Source organism: Anomaloglossus baeobatrachus, chromosome 1 (assembly GCF_048569485.1).
Source record: "Anomaloglossus baeobatrachus isolate aAnoBae1 chromosome 1, aAnoBae1.hap1, whole genome shotgun sequence".
In the NCBI taxonomy this organism is placed as follows: Eukaryota; Metazoa; Chordata; class Amphibia; order Anura; family Aromobatidae; genus Anomaloglossus; species Anomaloglossus baeobatrachus.
The window spans coordinates 802,985,684-803,012,067 of NC_134353.1; the positions used below are offsets into that span (position 1 = coordinate 802,985,684).

The window sequence follows — 26,384 nt, forward strand, 5'->3', positions numbered from 1 at the left end:
CCTGAAATACTTCTTAATACTTTAAGGGAACCAAACAGAATTATTGTGGTTTGAGGGGTTGAATAATAATTGACCCTCTGAATAAACTTTTCACAATTTAAAAAAAAAAAAATAAAAAAAGAAATAAAATTTTTTTTGCTGCAGTGCATTTCACACTTCCAGGCTGATCTACAGTTCAAATGTCACAATGCCAAGTTAATTCCGAATGTGTAAACCTGCTAAATCTGCAGGGGGTCGAATACTACTTGTAGGCACTGTATACACATACATATAAATACACATACATATAAATACACATACATATAAATACACATACATACATATATATACACATACATATACACACAGCTGACAAAAAAATGGGAAAAAAAAACAATCAAAAAAGTCATATATAAATAAAAATGGTACCACTGAAAACGTAATATTAAACGTCATAACAAATAAAGTTCGAGCTCTCAGAATAGAGAGAAAGAAAAACTTTTCCTTTCTATAAAATAGTTTAGTTTATATAGTGTAAAAGCTTCAAAATATATCTAAAAAAATCTATATAAAAAAGTGGTATTGCTGTAATCGTACTGACCCAAAGAATAAAGCTGTCTTGTCCTTTTTAGGACACTGTGACTTACGTAAAATTAAAAAAAAAAAAACAATTCCTGTTTTTTCTTGATTGTGTCTCACAAAAAGCGGAATAGAAAATGATCCAAAAAAAATGGTGTGGCCCAAAATGGTACAAAGAAATACAAATCATCCCACAAAAAAAAAAAAAAAAGCTCTCACATGACCGTTGGCAGAAAAAGAGCAAAGCAAAAAAACTATAGCCTTCAAAATTCAGTGATGCAAAAAACCTTTATTTTGAAGAAAAAAAACCATTTAGTGCGATAGTAGCCAAACCTAAAGGATATACATCTGGTAGAATTGTAATCATACACACCTGAGAAATAAAACCACCTTATCACATATACCGCAAGGAGAACGGCGTAAAATATAAAGTAAATTCTTCAATTACTGTTGTTTTGTTCATTCTTCCTCCCAAAGATCGCAATATGGGCGGCTCATATGTATCCTGCACTCTACACTGAGCGCTTACACTGGGAATTCCGTGTAAATCTCTGAAAAACGTGATTCAGACAAAATTCTCAATGGAAAATTCACTGTAATGAGGCAGAGGCAGTCAATTTGAACTCTCGCCTGGCCTGAGTTGCTGCGTTATGCATCTGTTTAGGAGTTCACAAAAGTGCAGTCATCAACAGTTTTTTTCCTTTTTTTAATACTGACACCACTGAAAAAAGGCAAAACAGATTCTGGAGTATCTCTGCTGCCTCATTAGTGAATGGATCCATTGAGGGTTTTTACCTGAATCATGTATTTTGGAGGCATAGAAGGAAACCCCAAAGTAAGTGCTCAGCTCAGAGCACAAGATAAAATATGGACTGATCCAAAATGTTCTATATCCAAATCGCCACCAAATAGCATTCAATTCAACCTACAAAAGCCAAAGTCCCCACTCAGGTCCATCATCGGTTAACGGAAATATAGGAGGCTTCCATGTTACTGGTAGCACAAAGGCTTCCCCCTCAAAAAAGAAATCGAGAAAAATATGCATTCCAAAATCCAAATGACCCTCTTAAAGTGCACCAATCACCAGGATTTTCGTATATAACCTAAAGCCAGTGCTATACTGACGCCATCAGGCTGATTCTCTACATACCTGTAGTGGTCAGCTCTGATGTTTAGGTTTTGAAACCCAAAAAAGTAAAGTTTACAAAATAATCAGCTTCTTGAGTGACAGCAGCTGAGGATCAGATAATGGCTGGGGGGGGGGGGGGGGGGGGAGTGTTCGGTTATCCGCTCCCCTTGTTGGTATTAGCATAAGTATTATACAAACAATTCACTTTTTCTCTTGCAGGACCAGCATGAGGTCATACCCATGTGACCAGAAGGGGCGGGGCCTCAGCCAACAGAAAAATGTTGCTTCGTGGTATCCGCTTTGTTAGGCACCGCTCCTTCTGGTCACATGGGTATGACCTCACACTGGTCCTGCATTTTTGTGCAAAAATGTATTTTTTTTTATTTTTAGGGCTCAAGGTTACAAAATTCAGTAAAGGCATCTGGGGTTAAAGTTGCTCACCAAACATCTAGATAACTTCCTTGAGGGGTCTAGTGTCTGAAATGGGGTACATTTTCATTTTACCTTCCACATTGCTTAAAACCACACCCAAGGATTATTAACCCTTTAGGTACTTCACAGGAACTAAAGAAGTTTGAAGGATGTAGTTTTCTGTCATATTGGACCCTCAAAATTACTTCAAACATGATGTGGTCTCTAAAAAAATGATTTTATAAATTTAATTGGAAAAATGAGAAATTGCTGACAAAACTTTGAACCCACCCTTCTAACTTCCTACCAAAAAAAAATGTTTCAAAAATTGTGCTGATGTAAAGTAGAGATGTGGGAAATGTTATTTATTTTTGTGTGACATCACTCTCTGGTTTAAGGGCATAAAAATTCCACTTTGAAAATTGCGAAATTTTCAAAAGCAAAAAAATAAATAAGTAAAATTGTCCTAAATTTACCACTTACATGAAGTACAATATGTCCTGAAAAAAATCTCAAAATCACTTGGATCCGTTGAAGCGTTCCAGAGTTATAACCTCAAAGTTATACTGGTTAGAATTGAAAAAAATTGTACCAATCATGAAGGTGAAAACAGGCTTAAGGGTGAAGGGGTTAAGCTCCTGTAATTTTTGTTTTTCTAGGAGATCAGTTCTGGCACCAGTACTGGTATCATTGCTACAACCTCTCTTGTGCCAAGTATTAAAGGAGTTTTCTCACAAAGCAAGTTCTTTTTAATCAATAGATCTTGAAATGATCATAATTTAGAATTGGTTGTGTTAAAAAAATAAAACAAAAACACAAAAAAAAAAGTCTCTGTGCTGAGATAATCTTGTATATATGCCTTCTATGTACTGTGTAGTGGCCGTGTCTGACCGTACAGGGACATGGTCTGATCACACTACATCTCCTGGGCCAGGGACGATGCAAGCGAGTATACAGGCAGCTTGGGATCGCAAGTTATTCTTTCCTTCAGGTAAGGTATTTGTAAAAAACAGGCAGAGATGCTGTACCTCACAAAAAGAATCAGCTGCGATCCCCTGCTGTCCTGTCTGTATACTCGTTTCCTCCCTTGCCCAGGAGTTGTTGTATGACGAGACCATAACCCTGTACGGTCAGAAACAACCATTACACAGTACATAGCAGGAACCTATGTAAGATTATTTCAGCACAGGAAATTTTTTTGTAAACATCCAATTGTGGAAATATTATAATAATATCTATTTAATAAACTCAACACTGAAACTAACTTTGTTAGTGGAAAAACTCCTTTAACCCCTTCAGCCCCTGGGCACTTTCCGTTTTTGCGTTTTTCTTTTTTGCTCCCCTTCGTCCGAGAGGCGTAACTTTTTTATTTTTCCATCAATCTTGCCATATGAGGGCTTGTTTTTTACGGGACGAGTTGTAATTTTAAATGAAACCATAAGTTTTGCCATATAGTGTACTGGAAAACGGCAAAAAAATTCCAAGTGCGGAAAAATTGCAAAAAAAGTGGGATTGTACAATAGTTTTTGGGATATTTTATTCACCGTGTTCACTATATAGTAAAACTGATGTGTGGGTATGATGCCTCAGGTCGGTGCGAGTTTGTAGACACCAAACATGTATAGGTTTACATGTATCTAAGGGGTTAAAAAAAATTCACAAGCTTGTCCAAAAAACGTGGCGCACGTTTTGCGCCATTTTCCAAAACCCGTAGTGTTCTCATTTTTCAGGATCTGAGGCTCAGTGATGGCTTATTTTTTGCGTCTCGACCTGACGTTCTTAACGGTACCATTTTTGCGCAGATGCTACGTTTTGATCGCCTGTTATTGCATTTTGCGCAAAATTTGCGGCGACCAAAAAACGTAATTTTGGCGTTTGGAATTTTTTTGCCGCTACGCCGTTTACTGATCAGATTCATTGATTTTATATTTTGATAGATCGGGCATTTCTGAACGCGGCGATACCAAATATGTGTGTATTTTTTATTTTTTTAACCCTTTAATTTTCAATGGGGTGAAAGGGGGGTGATTTGAACTTTTAGGTTTTTTTTATTTTTTTTTTAATTTTTTAAAACTTTTTTTTTTACTTTTTTTTTTATTTTACTAGTCCCCCTAGGGGACTATTGCGATCAGCAATCCGATCGCTCTGCACTATCTGCAGATCTCAGCTACAGACTTTGGCAGCGAAATGTAAGGGGTTAATGGCCGCGGGTGGAAGCGATTCCACCCGCGGCTAGCAGGCACACATATCAGCTGTTGATAACAGCTGATATGTGCGCGTCTCGCCGCCGCCCGCGGCAGGGGGCGGGGCTTACCGGCACACGATCCATGACGTATCTAGTACGTCATGGGTCGTTAAGGGGTTAAATTTCAACTGGCTGATCCTTTTCTTCCGCGAGACCATCTACGATCAGCAAATTATTGGCCATTCATTGGTAGATTTGGAAAAAACTTTATACATTTTTTTTTTTCGTGATCCTTTATTTTTGTTGTAACAAGCTTCTGATTGAAACCACTTTACGGATCCAGAGCTCTTATGGTAAAACCCTGACACCTCTATAGACTTCTTTCCCCCCAGTTGCAGATGGTACTCCGGTGTGTTCTAAAGGTATCTGACATTAAAAAGCTTTTTAATATATTGTAATCTTTTTTATATTTAGATGTCAAAACTAAATAACTATTCTGCTAGCTTATTCTCACAACCAAGATCATCCCTACAGCTCATCACTTTCTTCTCACGCCCTTTTTTATTTTGACTTTTTATTTTACTCTAAGACAGCCTTTATATGAGATGGTTACATAACACTTATCCCATCAGGGATAATGAAATACAGCATGAAAAGGTCAACATGTTTGTCAAGTTATGTCTTTTTAATGGTAAATAGGTGAAAACTTATCTCCTTGGGGAGACCTGACACACCAATCTGGCTGCCAGTGAGGGGTCTTATAGCTGCGATGCCCCTCTGGGAAATATTCAAATTGTCTCTCCAGGGAGGAAGGAGACGAACTCTAGCGCCACCTATTGGAAGTAGCAATCCTAAAAGTCAAAAGTGGCCTTTAACGAGTTTTTTCATATGACTTAGGCTATGTGCGCACTAGGCGTTTTTGCCGCGTTTTTAGCGGCGTTTTTTACCGCGTTTTTGTGCTGAAAACGCAGTGACATTGCTTCCCCAGCAATGTCAATGGGTTTTCAGAAGTGCTGTCCTCACACAGCGTTTTTTTTTTAGCTGCGTTTTTGTGGTGACCACAAAAACGCAGCATGTCAATTATTTCTGCGTTTTCCACTGCGTTTTTCACTCATTGAATTCAATGAGATGTTAAAAACGCAATGAATAACGCATATAGCCGCGTTTCTATGACTAAAAACGCAGCTATACACGCAAGGGGTGGGCACTACAGTGACGTGTACAGGAAGAGGATTCCTTCTGTTGGTAAACACAGAAGCATGAATCCTCCCGGTACCGTCACCGCTGCCTCCACCTCCCGTCCTGTGCATGTCAGCTCCGTGCGGCGCCATGTCTGGGCGGGAGGTGGAGGCAGCGGCGAAAACCAAAGTGAACAGTAGAAAAATAAAAAAATGTCATATACTCACCTGTCCGCAGGGTCCCGGTGCCATGCCCGCTCCCAGCTCCTCCCGGTCCCGCCGCTCTGGCTGTGTGCAGTCTCCCCGGGGCAGGACCTTGCTTGCAGGACCTGGCGCTGATCACCTGATGCAGTCACCTGACGCATCAGCTGATCGTAGTCTTGCCGGCTTTTTCGTGTCCGGCCGGCTATCAGCTGATCCTGCCGTCAGGGGACTTCATCAGCTGATTACCGGCAGCTCCTGCAGCGATCGAATAGGATCAGACTCCTGTCCAATCGATCGCTCCAGGAGCTGCCGGTAATCAGCACAGCACATAAGTGAGTATTATTTTTTTTTTTTTCTACTGATGCATCAGCTGATTGTATAACCGGCTTTTATACAATCAGCTGATGTGTGATGTGATTCAGGCACTTGATCCTGACACATCATCTGATCACTCTGCCTTCCAGCAAACCGATCAGATGATATTGGATCCTGATTGGACGGCGCGGGACCCTGACCCAGGATTACTGCGGAGGGGGGTTTATTTCAATAAAGATGGAGTCACTAATTGTGTTGTGTTTTATTTCTAATAAAAATATTTTTCTGTGTTGTGTTTTTTTTTTATCATTACTAGAAATTCATGGTGGCCATGTCTAATATTGGCGTGACACCATGAATTTCGGGCTTAGGGCCAGCTATACAGCTAGCCCTAACCCCATTATTACCTAGCTCGCCACCCGGCTTCAGGGCAGCTAGAAGAGTTGGATACAGCGCCAGAAGATGGCGCTTCTATGAAAGCGCCATTTTCTGGGGTGGCTGCGGACTGCAATTCGCAGTGGGGGTGCCCAGAAAGCATGGGCACCCTGCACTGTGGATTCCAATCCCCAGCTGCCTAGTTGTACCCGGCTGGACTCAAAAATTAGGCGAAGCCCACGTCATTTTTTTTTTTAATTATTTCATGAAATAATTAAAAAAAAAGGGCTTCTCTATATTTTTGGTTCCCAGCCGGGTACAAATAGGCAGCTGGGGGTTGGGGGCAGCCCGTATCTGCCTGCTGTACCCGGCTAGCATACAAAAATATGGCGAAGCCCATGTCATTTTTTTTTCTTTTTGGGCAAAAAACTGCATACAGTCCTGGATGGAGGATGCTGAGACTTGTAGTTCTGCAGCTGCTGTCTGCTCTCCTGCATACACTAGTGAATGGAGGATGCTGAGACTTGTAGTTCTGCAGCTGCTGCCTGCTCTCCTGCATACACTAGTGAATGGAGGATGCTGAGACTTGTAGTTCTGCAGCTGCTGTCTGCTCTCCTGCATACACTAGTGAATGGAGGATGCTGAGACTTGTAGTTCTGCAGCTGCTGCCTGCTCTCCTGCATACACTAGTGAATGGAGGATGCTGAGACTTGTAGTTCTGCAGCTGCTGCCTGCTCTCCTGCATACACTAGTGAATGGAGGATGCTGAGACTTGTAGTTCTGCAGCTGCTGTCTGCTCTCCTGCATACACTAGTGAATGGAGGATGCTGAGACTTGTAGTTCTGCAGCTGCTGCCTGCTCTCCTGCATACACTAGTGAATGGAGGATGCTGAGACTTGTAGTTCTGCAGCTGCTGTCTGCTCTCCTGCATACACTAGTGAATGGAGGATGCTGAGACTTGTAGTTCTGCAGCTGCTGCCTGCTCTCCTGCATACACTAGTGAATGGAGGATGCTGAGACTTGTAGTTCTGCAGCTGCTGTCTGCTCTCCTGCATACAATGAACATTTTGAAGAAGGAAATGACATCAGACCTTTTTTTTTTTTTTTTTTTCATCAACAATCTTTAATGGCATTGTGCACTGATTAAAAACGCAGTGAGCAAAAACGCAGCAAAAAACGCACCAAATCGCGGCAAAAACGCATGCGTTTTTGCCGCGTTTTTTAGCCGCGGGTGCGTTTTTTAGACAAAAACGCACATAAAAACGCAGCGTGAAAAAAACGCCTAGTGTGCACATAGCCTTAGGAATGTGTTTTCCCCTTAGACCCCACTATTTCTTCTCCTAAGCCAAATCAGATTCCATACTGTGCACTGACAAGGGGCATTCACCCCAAAACACAGTGTCTGCAAATTGAGGTTCTGATCTGGTATAAATCCTAAGTCATATGAAAAGGCTCATTAAAAGGGCCACTTTTGACTTTTAAGATTGCTACTTCCAATAGGTGGTGCTAGAGTTCGTCTCCTTTCTCCCTGTAGAGACAATTTGAATAATGGTAAATAGAACATTTGTCCCTCTACGTAGCCTTCTTATGATGAGCTATGGGAGATCAGACGACCCTGCCCCAGCTCACACCTGGCTATCACAAACAATGCTAGTGAGTGAGAGAAATGGTTAAATACACAAACATAAAACATGTATCTACACATACACATTAATGAGACAAATTAATCTAGCGCCAAAACAGCATAAACATGATAGGAACCATTCACTCTACATAACGAAAAAAAGTAGGGGTATGCCATTTCTGTTATAAGCAGATATCTGAAAAAACTGCATGAACTAGGTATGAAATTTTGTACTGAAAAGTCTGTAGATCCAGGTAGATGGTGCAAGCTGCGAATGTGCAGCACACCAGCAATGAGCAGGTTTTTTGTAGATGTTTTGTGAAGTGGTAATCTTATATCCCGGTCCCATGTGAAGCAGCTGATTGACATTGCATGCTGTTATTCAGTATATCAGCTACACATACACCGATCCTGCTCTACAGTTTAGTAGAATTAAGCGCTATCCTGGCTTTACCGTCTATTATACCGTATATTCCATTTGCATGGAGTCACTCAAGGATATTTTCACTACCATGCAAGTATTTCCCAGTCAAGCTATACATTGAGACTCAAAGACCAATAAGATCTGAATGCCTTCATATTTCTAATGCGTCAGACCTTGATCTCTCCATCTGTGAAAACTAAACGCAGAGCTTTCTATTCTCGCTGAAAGTCGCGTCAGTTATGAACAACAACAATTATTGTTTTCAACTTCGATCAATAGAATATTAAAAGCATATGTAACTGCTTTGGGCACTTTGGAAATCAGCCGTCTCGATTGTTCATTACAGCCTGCAGGACCAAGTAGCTTAATGTCTCTCTAAATCATTAACTTCACAAGTATTTATCCGCGATCACATAAACTTAACTTGGGTTTTTTTTCTAATTAAGGATTTTGCAATAATCCATTAGGAAAGGCCCGTAGTTCTGCACATCATGCTCTACGATGGACGGCTAGCATTCCAATAAGTGCTGCCAACATCTCATCCCTGATACACAAGAGTTCAAGATCGCAGACAAATATTTCACTACATTAGGAAAAACAAAAAGTCATCCTAAGAATTACACAATCAAAGAAACCATTAGCTCTGCTCTTTCAGAGTCTGTCTAGCTTAAAGAAAGTAGGGGACAGACGCAAAAAGGCCAAATTTAAATACACCACTAATTCCAGCAGAATGTATCCAATACATCCAATACAGAATGTATCCAAGAAAATCATACATGTCAAACTCTGGCCCACAAATCTGGCCTACAGGGAAATTGAATTTGGCCCACAAAGGAGGGGCGTCGCTAGTGTCAAAGACTTGGGGCTCTGGAACTTCTTTCCCGGAGCCGTGGATCTACTGTGAACAGAGCATTGAAATGTGTCAGCGTCAATATGACGCAGAGAGAGAGTTTAATCCCGTTGTACAGCAGAACTTTTGCTCACCGTCCACCTCCGATGCAGCAGACCGCTATAGGCCCGTGGATTACCAGATGTCAGCATACCCTAGCAGGCAGCGGGATGACGCAATTGCATCGTGCCAGCCTGGCATGCATGCCATACAACCAAGAAGAGAAGAATGAGGCTGTGGTGCCCGGAATCATAATACAGGATATAGTGAGCTGTTTGAGGGCCAGCATACAGTACTATTTGGTGATATGGGGGCCATCATACTATATATAAGGCATGGTGGAGGCCATCATACAGTATATAAGGAGATTTGGGGTGGCATAATTCAGTGTATATGAAAGGACAGTGGGGGCTATCATACAGTATTAGACAGCTGTGGGAGCCATAATTCTGTGTATTTGGGGATGTGGAAGCCATAATTCTGTGTATTTGGGGATGTGGAAGCCATGATATAGGTGGGGCTCTGGGGACAATGATTAATGTCTGATGTCCTCTACTTCCCTATATTCCTTCTTTTGAGCATCACCACACCCTTTGCATTCCACTGCCATCTACCATCCCTATAACCCTAACTTCTCCTGCAGTATTGGGGGTTCTCCCTACCCCAAGTAGATTCCTCTTACCTATTACCCCCCCTTTTTTTCTGTCACGATCAATGTTATTCTTTTACAAGTCTTCATCAAGTTTACTTGAATTGATATGTGATAAGGAAAAATGTCCTCAATTGTAGACATTTTTTCAATAAATATCAAAGGTTGGTCAGCAACTTTGTCCAAGTTTTTAATTTTGGCCCATTGTGTATTTCCGTTTGACATCCCTGAATACACAATGGAGCGAAATAGAAGTTAAAACAAGGATATGGGACTAGCCTGTCCCCGCACCCAATTAACACCACTCATTGTTGATGATCTGTGGCTTGGATGGCAGCTTGGGCCCATGAAAAGGGTTTTCCACTTTCCATAAAGTGGACTACAAAATGCAGCCATAAAAAGTAAAGCCTGATTGCACGCACTCTCCCCGAATCTAGCACCGGCTCCCCACTGCTGCACGAGTCTGTGTTTGGGCATCAGCAGTGACATCACATTGATCGTGCACATCACCACTGCAGCCAATCACTGAGATCAGTGGCTCTTCCTATATACACAACACAATCCACTAGAGTTTAGTGATTGCCTGCAGCTGTAGGACTAACCATTGAAAGATCAACAATGTTATTGATTTTGTTTTGCCGTATTATAGATAATTAACATCTGCAAGTATAGTGTTTAAAGGGAACCTGTCAGGTGCAATATGCACTCAGAACCATGAGCAGTTCTGGGTGTATATTAGTGATTCTTGCCTAACCACCCCTGTATACACTAGCATAGATAACGGGATCTTTAGAAAAGTATTTCTAAAGATCGTATATTATATGCAAATGAAAGCAAGGATTAGTCCCGAGGGAGTTTGTTCCGTTAGCTAGTTAACCCACATAGCATGGTAGCATACCTCTGTGGGCGTACTAACATGCTAATGAATGCACAATGACGTGCACATACCTCACTCTTCATGGCAGCTGGCGGAGGACGGATGCGCTCTGCGCATGATCCGGAGTACCCAAGGCTTCCGTTCATGCGCACTAAACTGATGCTGTGTGTAAGCTTCCCGGCTTCAGTGAGGTACAGTGTGCATGACCGGAAGTGCTGAGGACTCCAGATCATGCGAAGAGCGCATCCATCCTCCACCGGCCGCCATCAACGAGGTATGTGCGGTGTCGCTGTGCATTCATTAGCATGTTAGTATGCCCACAGGGGCATGCTACCATGCTTTGTGGGCCAACTAGCTAAGGGAACAAACGCCCTCGGGGCTAATCCCGCGCTCATTAGCATATAATATATGATCTTTAGAAATACTTTGTCTAAAGATCTCTTCATCTATGCTAGTGTATACAGGGACTGTTAGGCAGGTATTAGCAATATGTACCTAGAACTGCTCGTGGTTCTGAGTGCATATTGCACTTGACAGGCTCACTTTAAGAAAAGATGCATCTACACGTATGCACAATTACTCAAAGTCAGTCAGCAATAAAAAGCAATAATGAGACGTCTTTACTTACCCCAGTTTTGCCTCCAAAAGAACTCTAATAACTTGTTTGCTGAAAAATGTTTCTTTATTGAATAATGAATGCGCTGGATAAGCATGTTAGGTATCCCCGAGCGCTTTAGGATGTATGCCATGGTTGGAGAATGCCCAAAAGGATCAACAGCCCATCCAGTTTTTGGTTTTACACCTATACACATAATTCACAAAATTGATAGCAGTCAGGTATATACTGTACAAGCATTATTATAGGGTAGCTTAATTTTTCCACAGTAGCTCACGGTGTTTGATATACTTTAAAGACTAACTAGTCTAGGTTCCTACCAGCAATTAGTTGGCTTACTTTGTCATAAATATGAGCCACAATTCTGCTGCATGCTCAGGCCATGCACCTTTTTCATTAGGCTATGTTCACACGCGGCATCTTCTTTGTCAGTGCATCTTTAAAGTACCTTAAAATGCTTTAAAAACGCACCGCGGCAAAAATGCATCAAAAACGACGCAATGTGTGGTTACCGTGTTTTTGACGTGTTTTTTCCCAATGCTTTTTTTTTTTTTTTTTTTAACTCAAATCTATTGACTCGGTAAATAATTGACATGCTGCATCTTGAAAAATGCAGCCAACAAAAGAAGCCGGTGTGAACGTAGCCTTAAGCCTTTTCACTTTGTAGTGAAATTGCACTCCTTTGTCAGGTAAGGCACAACATGATTTATGATGCAGGTCATGAAATAATTTTTTTTTATATTAGAAATCTGGCAGATTTAGTTTAATTAATCTCGTATGAAGACACCAATCACAATCAAGTTTAACCTGAAAAAATATATGTAAAGCAGGGAGATCAGTGTACATTGACAAACTTCTGGGAAATTGAATTGTCAACCTTTGGGCTCCTCTTGTTGCTAAAACAAGTGGCCGATGGTCTGGCAATGCAACATTAGGCTACAAAGCCTAAACCATCCAAGTAGTAGAACATGGTTGTCTCATATATCCTACATACTTCTGGTCCTACTAGTTCATAGTTGGTATTTCAAATATGAGAACATAAAAGGTCACTAAGTAAAGGGACCAGCATAAGGTAATCAGTGGCTGCTAACAATAAATCAGAATCAGTGAATGACCCAGAAAGGAGAGGATGGTTGTGCAATATCAGCACATGGGCCCCTGAAGTCCAATAATGTGTGTCTGGCAGAAGCCAATTGCTATTTTGGAGGTGAAAGTGGTGCACCAATGACATATCCGCCCCAGATCGGATTTTATACATTCTCTATAGTTTATTTTTTTCACTTTTTTGTTTGCAATACAAATAGGATTTTTTTGTTGTGCTTTTCATATCCCTCAAATAGTAAAAGTTTTCAAAAATTTCATACCAAGATTTTTCTCTAGCCATTGGTGTCCTTCTATTAATTGGTCAATCATAGAAAAATAGTGAGCGGAGGCTTCATCAGTCATAACCCATCCACCAGTGACAATCTCAAACTGTTCCAGCTCTATTAACCTGTTAAATAAATTGACAGTGTTAACATTTAAGGCTACATGAAAAATAGCAAAAACATTGGACAAAGGCATTTTGACTTTATTGTGTCATTTTAATATAATTACAAGTCATTGACAACTCTTACCTTTGGCTACTATTGCTAACCCTTAGTCTTTAAACAAAAAAAGCACTAGGATCTAGTACGAGGCTTATCCTTTTATATAAAAGAACATCAATTTGCCCGTCTTAGCTTAATTTTAGCAATGTCTATGTAATATTGCCTTATAACAATAACATGAAGTCGTTGCCAACGCTGTAGAATTTTTATCACGTCAGATAGTTGTGTGAAGAGATGCAAGATATGGTATATAGAGTGAGGGATCAGAAATACTAAACTAGAGAACCAACATAAGATTTATCCACTAAACCATCAGACCTAACAGGGATAACAAAAAATATTACCTATAACAGAGGTCTCAAACACGCGGCCCAAAAGCCAAATGCGGCCCCCAAAGCTGCTTGTTGTGGCCCGCAGACCCTATGTGACAATCGCAGCTCTATGCCTGGGGCCGGCGCCAGCAGGACTTTACTACAATGGCATCATTTGCAGTGCCGCACAGAGGAGATGTCTGCATTATATCAATAGCTACTGCTCGCGAATCAGATGCAAGGAAGTGACGTTGCTGTATGACGTCACCTCCTTGCATCTGATTGGCCAGCGGTAGCTATTGGTATAACGCAGACAGCTCCTCTGTGCGGCATCGCAAATGATTCAATTGTAGTTAAGTCCTGCCGGTGCCGACCCCAGGCATAGAGCTGCGATTGTCACAGGCCGCAACAAGCAGGTACGTGCTGACGACGGCGGCGGGTCCTGACCTGCAGGGCTGCAAGTCTCCTCCTTAGGAGTGTGGGGGTGCTGCGGTCTCGTCGCAGGGTTCTCCCTAGAGAGGGCATGCAACTCCACAGCATAAATTCACATGCTACGGCCTCTGAAAGCTGCACCGCAGGTCAGTTTTTCACTGCTGACTGCACAAGCACAGTGGGCATGGGATTTCTAGAAATCTCATCCACTCTGCTTGTACTGTATATCGCAGTGTTTTGGACGCAGCTGAAACATGCTGTATTTAAAATGCTGCAAACACTGATCGTGGGCACGCAGGGAACGGAGGAAAAGGTGAGAATTCTTTTTTTTTTTGCGTATTACTAAAGGATGGCCACAATACCACAAGGATGAGCACAATACTACAAGGATGAGCACAATACTACAAGGATGGCCACAATACTACAAGGATGAGCACAATACTACAAGGATGAGCACAATACTACAAGGATGAGCACAATACTACAAGGATGAGCACAATACTACAAGGATGAGCACAATACTACAAGGATGAGCACAATACTACAAGGATGAGCACAATACTACAAGGATGAGCACAATACTACAAGGATGAGCACAATACTACAAGGATGAGCACAATACTACAAGGATGAGCACAATACTACAAGGATGAGCACAATACTACAAGGATGAGCACAATACTACAAGGATGAGCACAATACTACAAGGATGAGCACAATACTACAAGGATGAGCACAATACCACAAGGATGAGCACAATACCACAAGGATGAGCACAATACCACAAGGATGAGCACAATACCACAAGGATGAGCACAATACCACAAGGATAAGCACAATACCACAAGGATGAGCACAATACCACAAGGATGAGCACAATACTACAAGGATGAGCACAATACCACAAGGATGAGCACAATACTACAAGGATGAGCACAATACTACAAGGATGAGCACAATACTACAAGGATGAGCACAATACTACAAGGATGAGCACAATACTACAAGGATGAGCACAATACTACAAGGATGAGCACAATACCACAAGGATGAGCACAATACCACAAGGATGAGCACAATACCACAAGGATGAGCACAATACTACAAGGATGAGCACAATACTACAAGGATGAGCACAATACTACAAGGATGAGCACAATACTACAAGGATGAGCACAGTACTACAAGGATGAGCACAATACCACAAGGATGAGCACAATACCACAAGGATGAGCACAATACCACAAGGATAAGCACAATACCACAAGGATGAGCACAATACTACAAAGATGAGCACAGTACTACAAGGATGAGCACAATACTACAAGGATGAGCACAATACTACAAGGATGAGCACAATACTACAAGGATGAGCACAATACTACAAGGATGAGCACAATACCACAAGGATAAGCACAATACTACAAGGATGAGCACAATACTACAAGGATGAGCACAATACTACAAGGATGAGCACAATACTACAAGGATGAGCACAATACTACAAGGATGAACACAGTACTACAAGGATGAGCACAATACTACAAGGATGAGCACAGTACTACAAGGATGAGCACAATACTACAAGGATGAGCACAATACTACAAGGATGAGCACAATGCTACAAGGCTGGGCACAAGGATGGGCACAATACTACAGGGCACAATACCACAAGGATGGGGGACATTACTACAGGGTACACAGATGGGGACATTACTACAATATGATGTTGGCTAAGATTACTATATGATGCTGCTAATTTTAAAACAATATTGCAAGAAGGTGATAAAATTCAAAATAAAGCATGATTATTTTTTTTTGCGCTATGAAAAATGTTTTTATATATAAACTTAACCAAAAAACAAAAAAGTGCAGGTTTGTTCTAATAAGCAAAAAATGTTCAAAAAAGTGATCCAAAGATGTATAGAAAAAAAAATAAAACATGGATTCATTAAAAATGTCACTATGTCCTGCAAAGAATGCGGCCCCTAAATTTTTTTTTTATATATATGCGGCCCATATACCCAGCTGAGTTTGAGACCCCTGACCTATAACATCAATAGAAATAAAGGGGTTGTTTGGGCATATATTAATGACTTATCCATGGATTAGTCACTAATATCAATGGGGGGGTCTAAGAGCATCTCCACCTATCAGCTATTACTTGGCAATATTGATGGCCTGTCATATGGCTAGGTACACAATATCGGAGTGGTGGATGGCAGACATTCCCGTGGAGAATCAGCTCTTGCCAATTCTGGCTGTGGTCAGATGTAAGCTGTTAAAATAACTGCAACACACAGGTCTACTGATGTAGCAGTCACTGCAGATCCTCTGTTATATAGGAGCCGATCCAGTGCACATTGAATAAATCTGTGCAGCTCCATTCAATGCTTTCATCCAGTGGAAAGCGAATAACACATGCCTAGAGAACTTGTACCTGTCACATGGAGTTTTGCACAAAACTCACTGACTTTCATGGCAGCATCATCCTCTGTTCACATTGCAGAGTCTGACATGCCGCCCGATGGGTTTGCTAGTGTTTCTGATCAACTCAGGCAGACTAGCATTGACCAGCTGTGTGCTCATTTATAGAGAGGCTAGCAAGAGTTAACCTCTGCTAGCCTGTTCGCTAGGTTTCTTTGATCAGATGTTGTAAGGAAGCCAATCACTTCTGCTCTTCTCATATTTAGGCTGGAGAAAAGCTTCAACCTAGGCCAACTATAGTTTATGCTGTGTTGGTCTGTGAGTTGTGGTGTCCCAGACTTGGTGGAGAAAGTTGCTTTGTGCTTGGTGTTGCTGTGGAGTTACCTGTCGTCTTGTTGATTCCCCCCTATTATTTCCTTCCTTATCTCTTATTGTCTTATACCTCTGTGTGTGCTGCTGTGTGATAGAGTTTTGGTTTCCCATTTGTCTGTATTTGTGGGTTAAATCACACGCTTATCCGATCCCCCTGGGGGAGGGGTATAAGCCCAGGGCTGCTCAGGCGGAGGACCAGGAAGGAAAAAGACATCCCCACCATTAGGGGTATTTCTGAGAATAGGATTAGCAGAGGACCCCCTATTCTGAAGGTCAGCTTAGGGGGGTTCTGATTTTGTGCTATCCCCATAGTCCCCGTGACACTAACTTCTTAATCCCCTAAAAGTAAAAGACACACTAACCAGTATTAAGCAGTAAACCTCTCTAGTCCACAAGGAGTATGCCAATAATGTAGTTCTTGGTAAACAGGACATGTAATGCTGAGAACATGTTGTTCTGTATGCACAGAACAATTCTATGGAACAGCGATCGGACTGACTAAATAGGCCATTCTATGTAACTGGTCACGTCATTTAATGGCCCTGAACAGCCTGCCTAAATACAACCTAAATAATGAGATTTTATGGAGGGTCCACCCCTCCCAACCTAGTTACAGCAGTACATTTAAGGGTAAAAGATTACAGAAACTATTAAAACTTGGCTACTATCAAGCATTTTAATCTGAAAAGTTTATTTTTAGCCATCTAAAATTCTGTAACACCAGTATTGTGCAGAAATTTAATGGACATGATAAAAACGTTGGAAAAAAAAAAAAAGAAAAGTAAATGCTCTTGCCGCTGTTTAATTTAATTAAATCCCATGGGCATTGTTAACACACTGTGTGTATTTACACAAATAAGTGCGAACCACAGGTCTGGAAAATAATTAACTTAAAATAAATATTTGGGTTTTATTGGGTCATCCACCGCTACAATCCATTAACTTGTTTGGCAGAGGAAAAATGTTCTCTTTTTCACCATCTACTATGTGCAATTAGAAGGGTAAAAAATCTGGGACAGTCACGGAGAGGACTAAATAAATCTGGCAATTATCTTGTCAATTGTTTCCAGCAGAAATTTGTTATCAAAATTACAGGTCAGATCGGTAACCCTGAGAAATACAGTATAAGCGGCAGCGCTCCTGAATTAACAAAATAACAATGTAATTACGTATTGACTTCTGACAAGCCTTGACAGTTTGTGCTTGTTCCACAAATCACATTTTACTAATTTAACACTAAATTCTTTAGTGAGAAATGCAGGAGTTGGAGGAGTTTTGTTGATGAAGAACAAGAACATATACAGTTCATTGCCAAATCATGCACCATAAATGTGCTGGATCCTCCAAAGCAGTTTGCCCCCTCAACTGCAATTTCAGAAAAGTTTAAAAAGTTGTTTGTGGGAAATCAGAGACCACAATCGATCTCAGGACCAAAAAGGTACAATCTTCATCATGTGACTGGATCAGGACTTGTACACGCTCACTGCCGGCCCATTTATTCCTTTACGCCGGGGCCACACGGGGACTAATGCGATCCTCGTATGACACTCGGCTCACGCTGGCAGAACAGCAGGAGCAGAGTGTCACTGCGACTGACGTTCGATCATGTGATCGGACCCCAGCTGCGGGCTGGCACTGAGGAGGGGTGGGAGGGATTTACCTCCCTCTCTCCTCCGTAGCTGGCCATTGCCATTCTCGCCCTGCACTCGCGGAACACCGGTGAACCGCGAGTGCAGTGCGATCTTTCTCTCGCCCGATAGACTTGAATGGGTGCGAGAGAAAGAGTCTCGCATTACAGTCGCAGCACGCTGAGATTGTTTTCTCGGTCCGATTGGGACCGAGAAAATAAATCGCTCATGGGTGCTGACACACAGGCTAATATTGGTCTGAGTGGAATGCGATGTTTTATCGCACTCCACTCGCACAGATTTTCATGCCTTGTGTCTTAGGCCTTATACTCCTTCCAAAAACCCGTACATCTCCATCAAGTAGACATGTTTTCATTACTGATGAGCGAGCGTGCCCACCACAGCTCGTTACTCGATCGAGGCTCAAACACCTGTGTTTAAAAATACTCGAGTTTCCCATTGACTTCAATTATACTCAGTACTCAAGTCGCATTGGAGAAACCCAATGCTTGATCGAGTAACGAGCAGCAGCGAGCAAGCCCCCCCCCATGACTAATCATTAAGAACATTTCTGTTCGAAATGCGTAGACCAGACTGTTTCTATGTTTTAACTTATGGCGTTAAGAAAGGAAAGGTTTTTATGAATTATCTGCGGATGCTGGTTTCCCTCTACTCTGGATTGCTTCTTCTCAGGGACCGGCCTGAATTTTTCTGTGCACCGCGCCCTCTGAGATGTCCTAACCTACTATGGTGAGCTGAATTGGTCTCTTTTTTTTTTCTGTGTTGGACAATGCCTACAGAATACTTTCATTCTCCTCTGAAACAGAGTGATTAGAGTTTAAAATATACAAAGATATCCAACTCTTTCAGGAAGGACCTCAATTGTTTGTACAATTACAATATTTGATATATTAGAAGAAAGCATTAACAAAATGAACCGTCATGTCTTTTAGGTTCCAAGGATGTCACTGTTTTATATATCTTATGTGACTTTTATGACAATCCTAAGGAAACAGAAATTTGAAGTCTCCCCCCATTTGAGGTTAGTTGAAACCTAAAAACATGACCAAATTGTGGTGTCCAAACCCATCACTGGTGTACAATAGTCTATATAAAAGTAGTTAAAGTGTCAGCAGGTTTTTGCAATGTAATCTGACAGCAGTGGGATGTAGAGACAGATACCCTCATTAAAGGAATGTATCACTTAGGCTATGTGCGCACAGTGCGTTTTTCGCGGCGTTTTTGTGCGTTTTTTCGGGTGCGTTTTTGGCCTCATAACTGCAGGACTTTGCTTCCCCAGCAAAGTCTATGAGTTTTCATTTTTGCTGTCCGCACACATCTGGTTTTTTTTACCTGCGTTTTTGAGTTAAAAAAAAAAAAATGGACATGTCAGTTCGTTCCTGCGTTTTCCGCCCATGCAATGCATTTGAAAAACGCAGCAAAACGCAGAGATCAAAAACGCAGCAAAACGCAGCCAAAAACGCACCAAATCGCGGCAAAAACGCATGCGTTTTTTCGACGCAGGTGCGTTTTTAGCGGCCAAAAACGCACAAAAACGCAGCGTCAAAAAGACGCAGTGTGCGAACCTAGCCTTACTCTACTGGGTGTAGCAGTTATGATCGTATTCTCTGCAGCAGATTTAGCAGAGCTCAGATGTTGATCTGTATATAACCCCACCCACACCACAACTTTCTGTGTGCAGTGTATAGTGGCAGAACGCTGCTAATCACTGCAGGGGTTGGACTATTAGGGACAAGGCCAGTTGTCCTGTAGTGATAATCTGCTGATAAAAAAAATGATTGTATAGAAGAAGCAAAACACAGCCCAGTAAGTGACTTATCACTGTAATCAGGCTGTCTTCCACTACATCATGGTGAGTTCAGATTACAAAGCAAAAACCTGGTGACAGATTTCCTTTATAAATTAAATATGACCATGTTCTAAATAATGATGATGATGATGATGATGATTGCATACACAGGTCCTAACCCCCCCCCACCACAGTATTCAGTTACCCAAAAGTAAGCCAAATAGACATGATAATGGTTAATAGGGTTCGTCTGATGTTAGTCGTCTACGTAATTGGACAGAACCTTCTCTTGCAAGAGTTCTTTATTAAAACCTTAAAGTGAACCTACCCTGAGATACAGCACCTTAATGCCCATTGTCAGGAACAGTTTCACATGCCAGCATTCCCTGCTGAGAAATTTCACATTGTATGTTGAAGGTAAGTATTGAAATGATTTCCTGACCGATGGACACAGCAGCATACTTTACCTATAAACCTTTAAAAAGGGACATCCGGGAAAGTCCAGAAGTGAGCAGCGCAGATGACATTCTGACCCGCACACCTGCCAAGACGCATGATCAGCAGACATTATGTGCATGTCCTATTCTAATGAACAGGACACGTGCGCCTACGGAGAATTGTGTGAGGTCAGAACATTATCCGCACTGCTCACCTCCGATGTGAATGTGAGCCACCTTGCAAGGAAGCAGGAAACCCCTTTAACGCTTAAACGAAAAATGTGCAACACTTTTATATACTGGTTTTGCAGGAATCATCTGTATGGAATAGTGCATCAGATCTGCACTATTCAATGATGGTATAAGGGTGCAACAAACCTGACAAAGGGCAATGGATGCTTTGAATTGCGCACATGGTGAACGGACTCCACAATGGTTTTACTTATTCATGTCTGATCAGGCATTGCATAGCAATCCACATTGTTTACCAAGATCATCCCTCCAAACTTAATTTTCATGCACTCGCTGTATTTAGCATGGGCGTACCCAGCGAGGGGCAGGGGGACACAGCTGCCCCCCCCTAGATGCAGGGGCACGGTGTAGTAAGCCGCTGTATCTGCAGTCACTGGCACCGGCGCGCTCCTCAGCAGTGTGTGCATGCCGGGCACACTAGCTGCAGCAAGACCAGGAGGCAGCGTGCTGTGCTGTGCCGGTCCTGCTGTGTGCCAGACATGCACACAGTGCAGAGGAGCGCGCCGGTGACCGCAGCTTCCTTCTTCCTATTCAAATGTATTTGCGTCTTTCAGACGTAAATACATTTGAACAGTGCGCCAGGACGGGGCCCCACCCCCGACGTGCAGCAACGTGATGAGATCAGCACATTGCTGACGTCTTCACAGTGCTGCGGGCGCCGGGACACAGGAGACATCAGGAAGCGAGCGCTCAATGGAGGAGCCGAAGATGAAGGGTTTAATTAATGGAGATGAGTGGGGAGGGGCTGAGGACACAACGGGAACATTTGTGAAGGAGACACAGCTTTGTGACAGGCAGAGGGGGAGTACTGTATTCCGAGGGAGGGGGGAGGCAGGAGTGTGTAGTGATGGGGTAGTGTAATTTGTGTGTGCAGGGGGTGATGGGGGGGGGGTGCAATGTATTATGTCTGGGAGGGGGTAATGGAGGGTGCATTGTGTTGTGTGTGTGTGGGGGAGTAGGGGTAATGGAGGGTGCACAGTATTGTGTGTGTGTGTGTGTGTGTGTGTGTGTGTGTGTGGGGGGAGAGGTAATGGAGGGTGCATTGTGTGTGTGTGGGGAGGGGGTAATGGAGGGTGCATTGTATTGTGTGTGTGTGGGGAGGGGTAATGGAGGGTGCATTGTATTGTGTGTGTGTGTAGGGAGGGGTAATGGAGGGTGCACTGTATTGTGTGTGTGTGGGGAGGGGTAATGGGGGGTGAATTGTAGTGTGTGTGTGGGGAAGGTGTAATGGGGGGTGCATTGTGTGTGTGTGTGTGTGTGTGTAGGGGATGATGGGGGTGCATTGTATTGTAGTGTGTGTGATGGGGGTGCATTGTGTGTGTGCGTGTAGTAATGGGGGGTGCATTGTATTGTGTGCATGTGTGTAGTGGGTGACGGGGGGTGCATTGTATTTGTGTGTGTGTAGTGGGTGATGGGGGGGATGTATTGTATTATGTGGGGGGGAGGCGTAATGGAGCGTGCATTGCATTGTAGTGTGTGTGTGTGTGTGTGTGTGTGTGTGTGTGTGTGTGTGTGTGTGTGTGTGTGGTCATTAATCGAGCTATGGTTACATTTAAGGCTATGTGCACACGCTGCGTTTTTTTGACGCTGCGTTTTTGGCCGCTAAAAACGCACCTGCAGCAAAAAGCGGCAAAAAACGCATGCGTTTTTTGGCTGCGTTTTGCTGCATTTTTGATCTCTGCATTTTGCTGCATTTTTCCAATGCATTGCATGGGAGGAAAACGCAGAAAAACGCAGGATAGAATTGACATGTCCATTTTTTTTTTTTAAGCTAAAAAACGCAGCTTAAAAAAAAAAAAAAAGTTGTGTGCGGACAGCAAAATTGAAAACTCAGACTTTGCTGGGGAAGCAAAGTCATGCAGTTTTGAGGCCAAAAACGCACCCGAAAAACGCATTGTGTGCACATAGCCTTATTCTCTTAAATTTTTCGTTTCATTCACCTTTTCCGTTCTAATATTTTACAACCTGAACGACCATGGCTGCATTAAGATCAATGATAATCAGATATGAGTGACCAAAAGCCAGAAGGGGTCAGCCTGAGGAAGTGAGACGCGGTACACACGCTGGTAGTTAAATACCAGACGAGAGGAACATAAATAGATACCTGGTGTCAGATGTTAGGTGAAGTCAGTCGGATAAAAAAAAAGAGGGTTCCTTGTGTCGGCTTGTTGTGTGTGTGGCTTGTAACGGATGGTAACAATCGCGATAATTACACCAGAGCACCCCAGCCGTTGGCGCTCCGATGAAAACAAAAAAAACGCGGGGAAGAAGCATGTGACGTCACAGGCACATGTGACAGCCACTACGGGCTCTCACAGGGTCTAAAAACCGACACGTTTCAAAGGGCAAAGTGACCTCCTTCGTCAGGGATATCACGTGTACATGTGACGTCACACACTTTTTCCCCCGGGATTTTTTCTTCATCGGAGCGCCACCGGCCCTGATGCTCCGGAGTAATTATCGCGGTTATTACCATCTGTTCCACAAAGCTTGTGCTCGCCTAGTCGATGGGCATCACAGGAGACATCATGTAGCTGCCCTGCTGGGCAGGTACAGTGGGTGGCGTCCTCGCCCCCCTTTCATGCACCCTCCCACACATCCCATAGTACAGGGGTCTCGCTATCTGTACACTGCATGCAGCCCCTGATGCTGCTGGGGGCCACGCAGAGAGCGCTGTATATCAGATGACTGATTCACTGGTGGTGCGCAAATGGGAGCGCTGTATACAGCCATGATCAGCCGCCGGGCAATAAGATGCCAGCAACGGATCATTGCAGTGGCTGTATACAGAGCTCGGCTCTGCAGAGCACCCGAGAATCTGTCATCTGATATAAAGCGCTGTCAGCTGCGGCCCCTGATGCGGCTTGTGGCGTGCAAGTCCCTTGCTGATCACGGCCTCCGCAGGGGGCTGTGCAGTTATAACAGGTGACAGATTCCCAGGCGCTCTACAGAGCCGAGTGCTGTATACGGCTATGATCAGCCACTGGCCAATCAGAAGCCAGCAGCAGATCACTGGAGAAGCTCCATAGAGAGCGCTTCCCTGCACAGTGCCTGGAAATCAGTCCTCTGCTATAAAGCGCTGACTGCACAGCCCCCTGCAGAAGCCGCGATCAGCTAGAAGAGGGCTGCGGCTGCAAGAGACAGGACGTAGGGCACTGAGGAAATGAGGACAGGTGAGAAGGATTTTTTTTTTTGTTTTTGTGTGTGTGAAGAATGGCAGACTAGAGGGCAATTCTACAGGACAGAGCACTGCTACAAGAAGAGGAGCCCAAGGGGACATTACTACAAGATGGGCACATTACTATAAGATGGGCACATTACATTACTATATTATGGGGACAGAGATGGGCACATTACATTACATTATATGTGCGGTGGATGTGAGGTGATTGTGCTGTCACAGATTAGAGAAGCAGGATCACTGCTCTGCACTACCAGTGATTGGATATACAGAGCAGTAATATCTCATCTCTGCAGAACAATCACCTCACATTCACCGCACAAATAATATAGTAATGTGCCCATCTTTGCTGGATCGATGAGAGGTCAGTGCTGGGCAGAATACTGACAGCTAATGGGTGTGCAGGGGGAGGGGCTGACAGTGAGGTTGGGCGGTGCCAGCTCTGACTGTAATGTTTGGCACAGGAAGATGTCATGTTTGGTTGAGCTGCATGTAAACAAAGAGCGTGCAGAGAATAAAGTGATAATTGAAGAGGAACAAAAGTTAGAAAACAAAAAAAAAAATAATAATGTAGGGATGTTTTATATGACAATACAGCACAGATTAGCTTAAAAAAAATAATGGGAGTTTGTGTCGGACAACTCCTTTAAGTCCATATTAAATAAATCTTGAATATGTTTTGTAAACCGCTAAAATACCAAAACGTGTCACTGTCCAAATTTTTCCGGACCTAACAGTATTTAGGGAGAGGCCAGTTTACAAAATATCAAATCAGTTACAAGAGTTCACTCTAGTGGAAGCTTCAGCCATTAGGACAATGTCACAATATGCAGCGAAAACAATTCTTTAATGGGTCCTCTCCCATTGACCTCCTTCAGTTGTCAGTTTTTTACATACATGTTCCATACATGTTTTCCAGATAGAATATATACTCATAGTCTGGGGCTGTATACATGCAGGTGCCAAGTGCAGTGAGGATTCTCCGATAAAAAGGGCAGAAGCGGAAGGTCATTTGACCGCAAGCATGTGACTTGTATGCTTTTATCCACTTTCCCAGTAGACTTATCTGGTCTTGCACAATTCAACTTACTTGTATTGAATGACACTGCAAACGTCTAGTTGGCAAGTGACTGCTTATATGCAAATTGCATACTTGTGGCCATGCATTCGCCTGAACACGGCACCGGAAAATCCTACAGCGTGCAGTAGGTTTGCGGTGAGGATTCAGTTTGAAGTCACAGTGACTTCAGACTTGTACCCAAGGCCAGGCAACCCTTTTAACATTGTAATATATAGGAGAAGCTTGGTAACTAATAAAACCCTGATGGTAACAATGGACACAGGCAACAAACCCTGATTACTTGGACTGTTTGTTTTTTTTGTGTATACTTGAAAAACACTCAAGTCTGAATGAGGCCTAACAATTCTCAGCTTCTATGGTAAATATGACACTGCATTCAGTCATACACATAGATTACATCATTTTTCCAATGTCATTTCAAAGTGTATAATTCAATGTGAAGAGTAATTATATTCAGGAAATGACGTGTAATTGAGAATGAGTTTGCAGTACACTTACTTCTTAACAGCGTCTCTCTTCTGAGTATCAATTCCATCCCACCATTTGGCGAAGTACGAGATCTCAGACCAAATGAATTTCCTCTCTTTAGCTTCTTGCAATTTTACAACCATGTTATTAAGAATGTGCTGTGTCTGGTCTCTGAAATAGTCATCAAAGGTTTTCAGCCAACCTAGAAGATGGATTGAACAATCAGAAACTTGAAGGTGAAAAGTTTTAACACCGGAATATCTCCTCTGTTCCAGAGCAAAGCTTCCCTGTGACACGTAGATGATAAATCGCAAATTAATGGAGGTAAATGGTGAATATATGAAGTGAAGATTGAAACATCTGAACACGGGAGAAATTGTGAGGTAGACCAAGGTATATAGAGCTATTAAATGTAACAAATTGCTATATCGAAAAGAAAAAAAGAGCATATGCTTAATTTAATTTCCCAAATTGTTATCTAAAATACCTTGTTCTATGCCCCATTAAGTAACTGAAGTGTCCTCAATTACTTCCAATAGGGACTGTGCTTCACCTCCTTTAAAAAGGGATTGTCCACTAGGTTTACATTGATGACCTAGCCTAAGGATAGGCCATCAAAGTCTGATCGGCCAAGGTCTGACACCCTGCACTCCCGCCAATAAGCTGTTCTTACTCCCGGCAGCAGGCAGCCGGAAATGCTCAGTCCTGCAACGGTTTAATCTTCTGATAGCGGCCGCGGACTAGTATTGCACATCCGTCTCCTATAGATTTGAATGGGAGGCGGATGTGCAGTACTCGGCCGTGGCCGCTATCAGAAGACGAAGCAGCTTCGGAACTGAACATTTCCGGGTGCCTGCTGCCGCCGCCGGGACCGACAACAGCTGATCGGCAAAGGTGCAGGGTGTCGGACTCCAGCCGATCAGACATTGATGACCTATCCTAAGGATAGGCTAGCAATGTAA

General features: G+C 42.8%; 1 protein-coding gene across 1 annotated transcript in view; it reads right to left on the bottom strand.

Annotated features, from left to right (window-relative positions):
• The window catches only part of MAN2A1 (mannosidase alpha class 2A member 1), a 190,029-nt gene that overhangs the window by 74,397 nt on the left and 89,248 nt on the right, over nucleotides 1-26,384 (bottom strand). The window contains exons 4-6 of the mRNA XM_075325021.1: nucleotides 25,453-25,624; nucleotides 12,799-12,926; nucleotides 11,447-11,620 (exon numbers count right to left, since the gene is read on the bottom strand). Coding sequence (XP_075181136.1) covers nucleotides 11,447-11,620; nucleotides 12,799-12,926; nucleotides 25,453-25,624 — 474 coding nt within the window. The remainder of the gene's footprint in view (nucleotides 1-11,446; nucleotides 11,621-12,798; nucleotides 12,927-25,452; nucleotides 25,625-26,384) is intronic.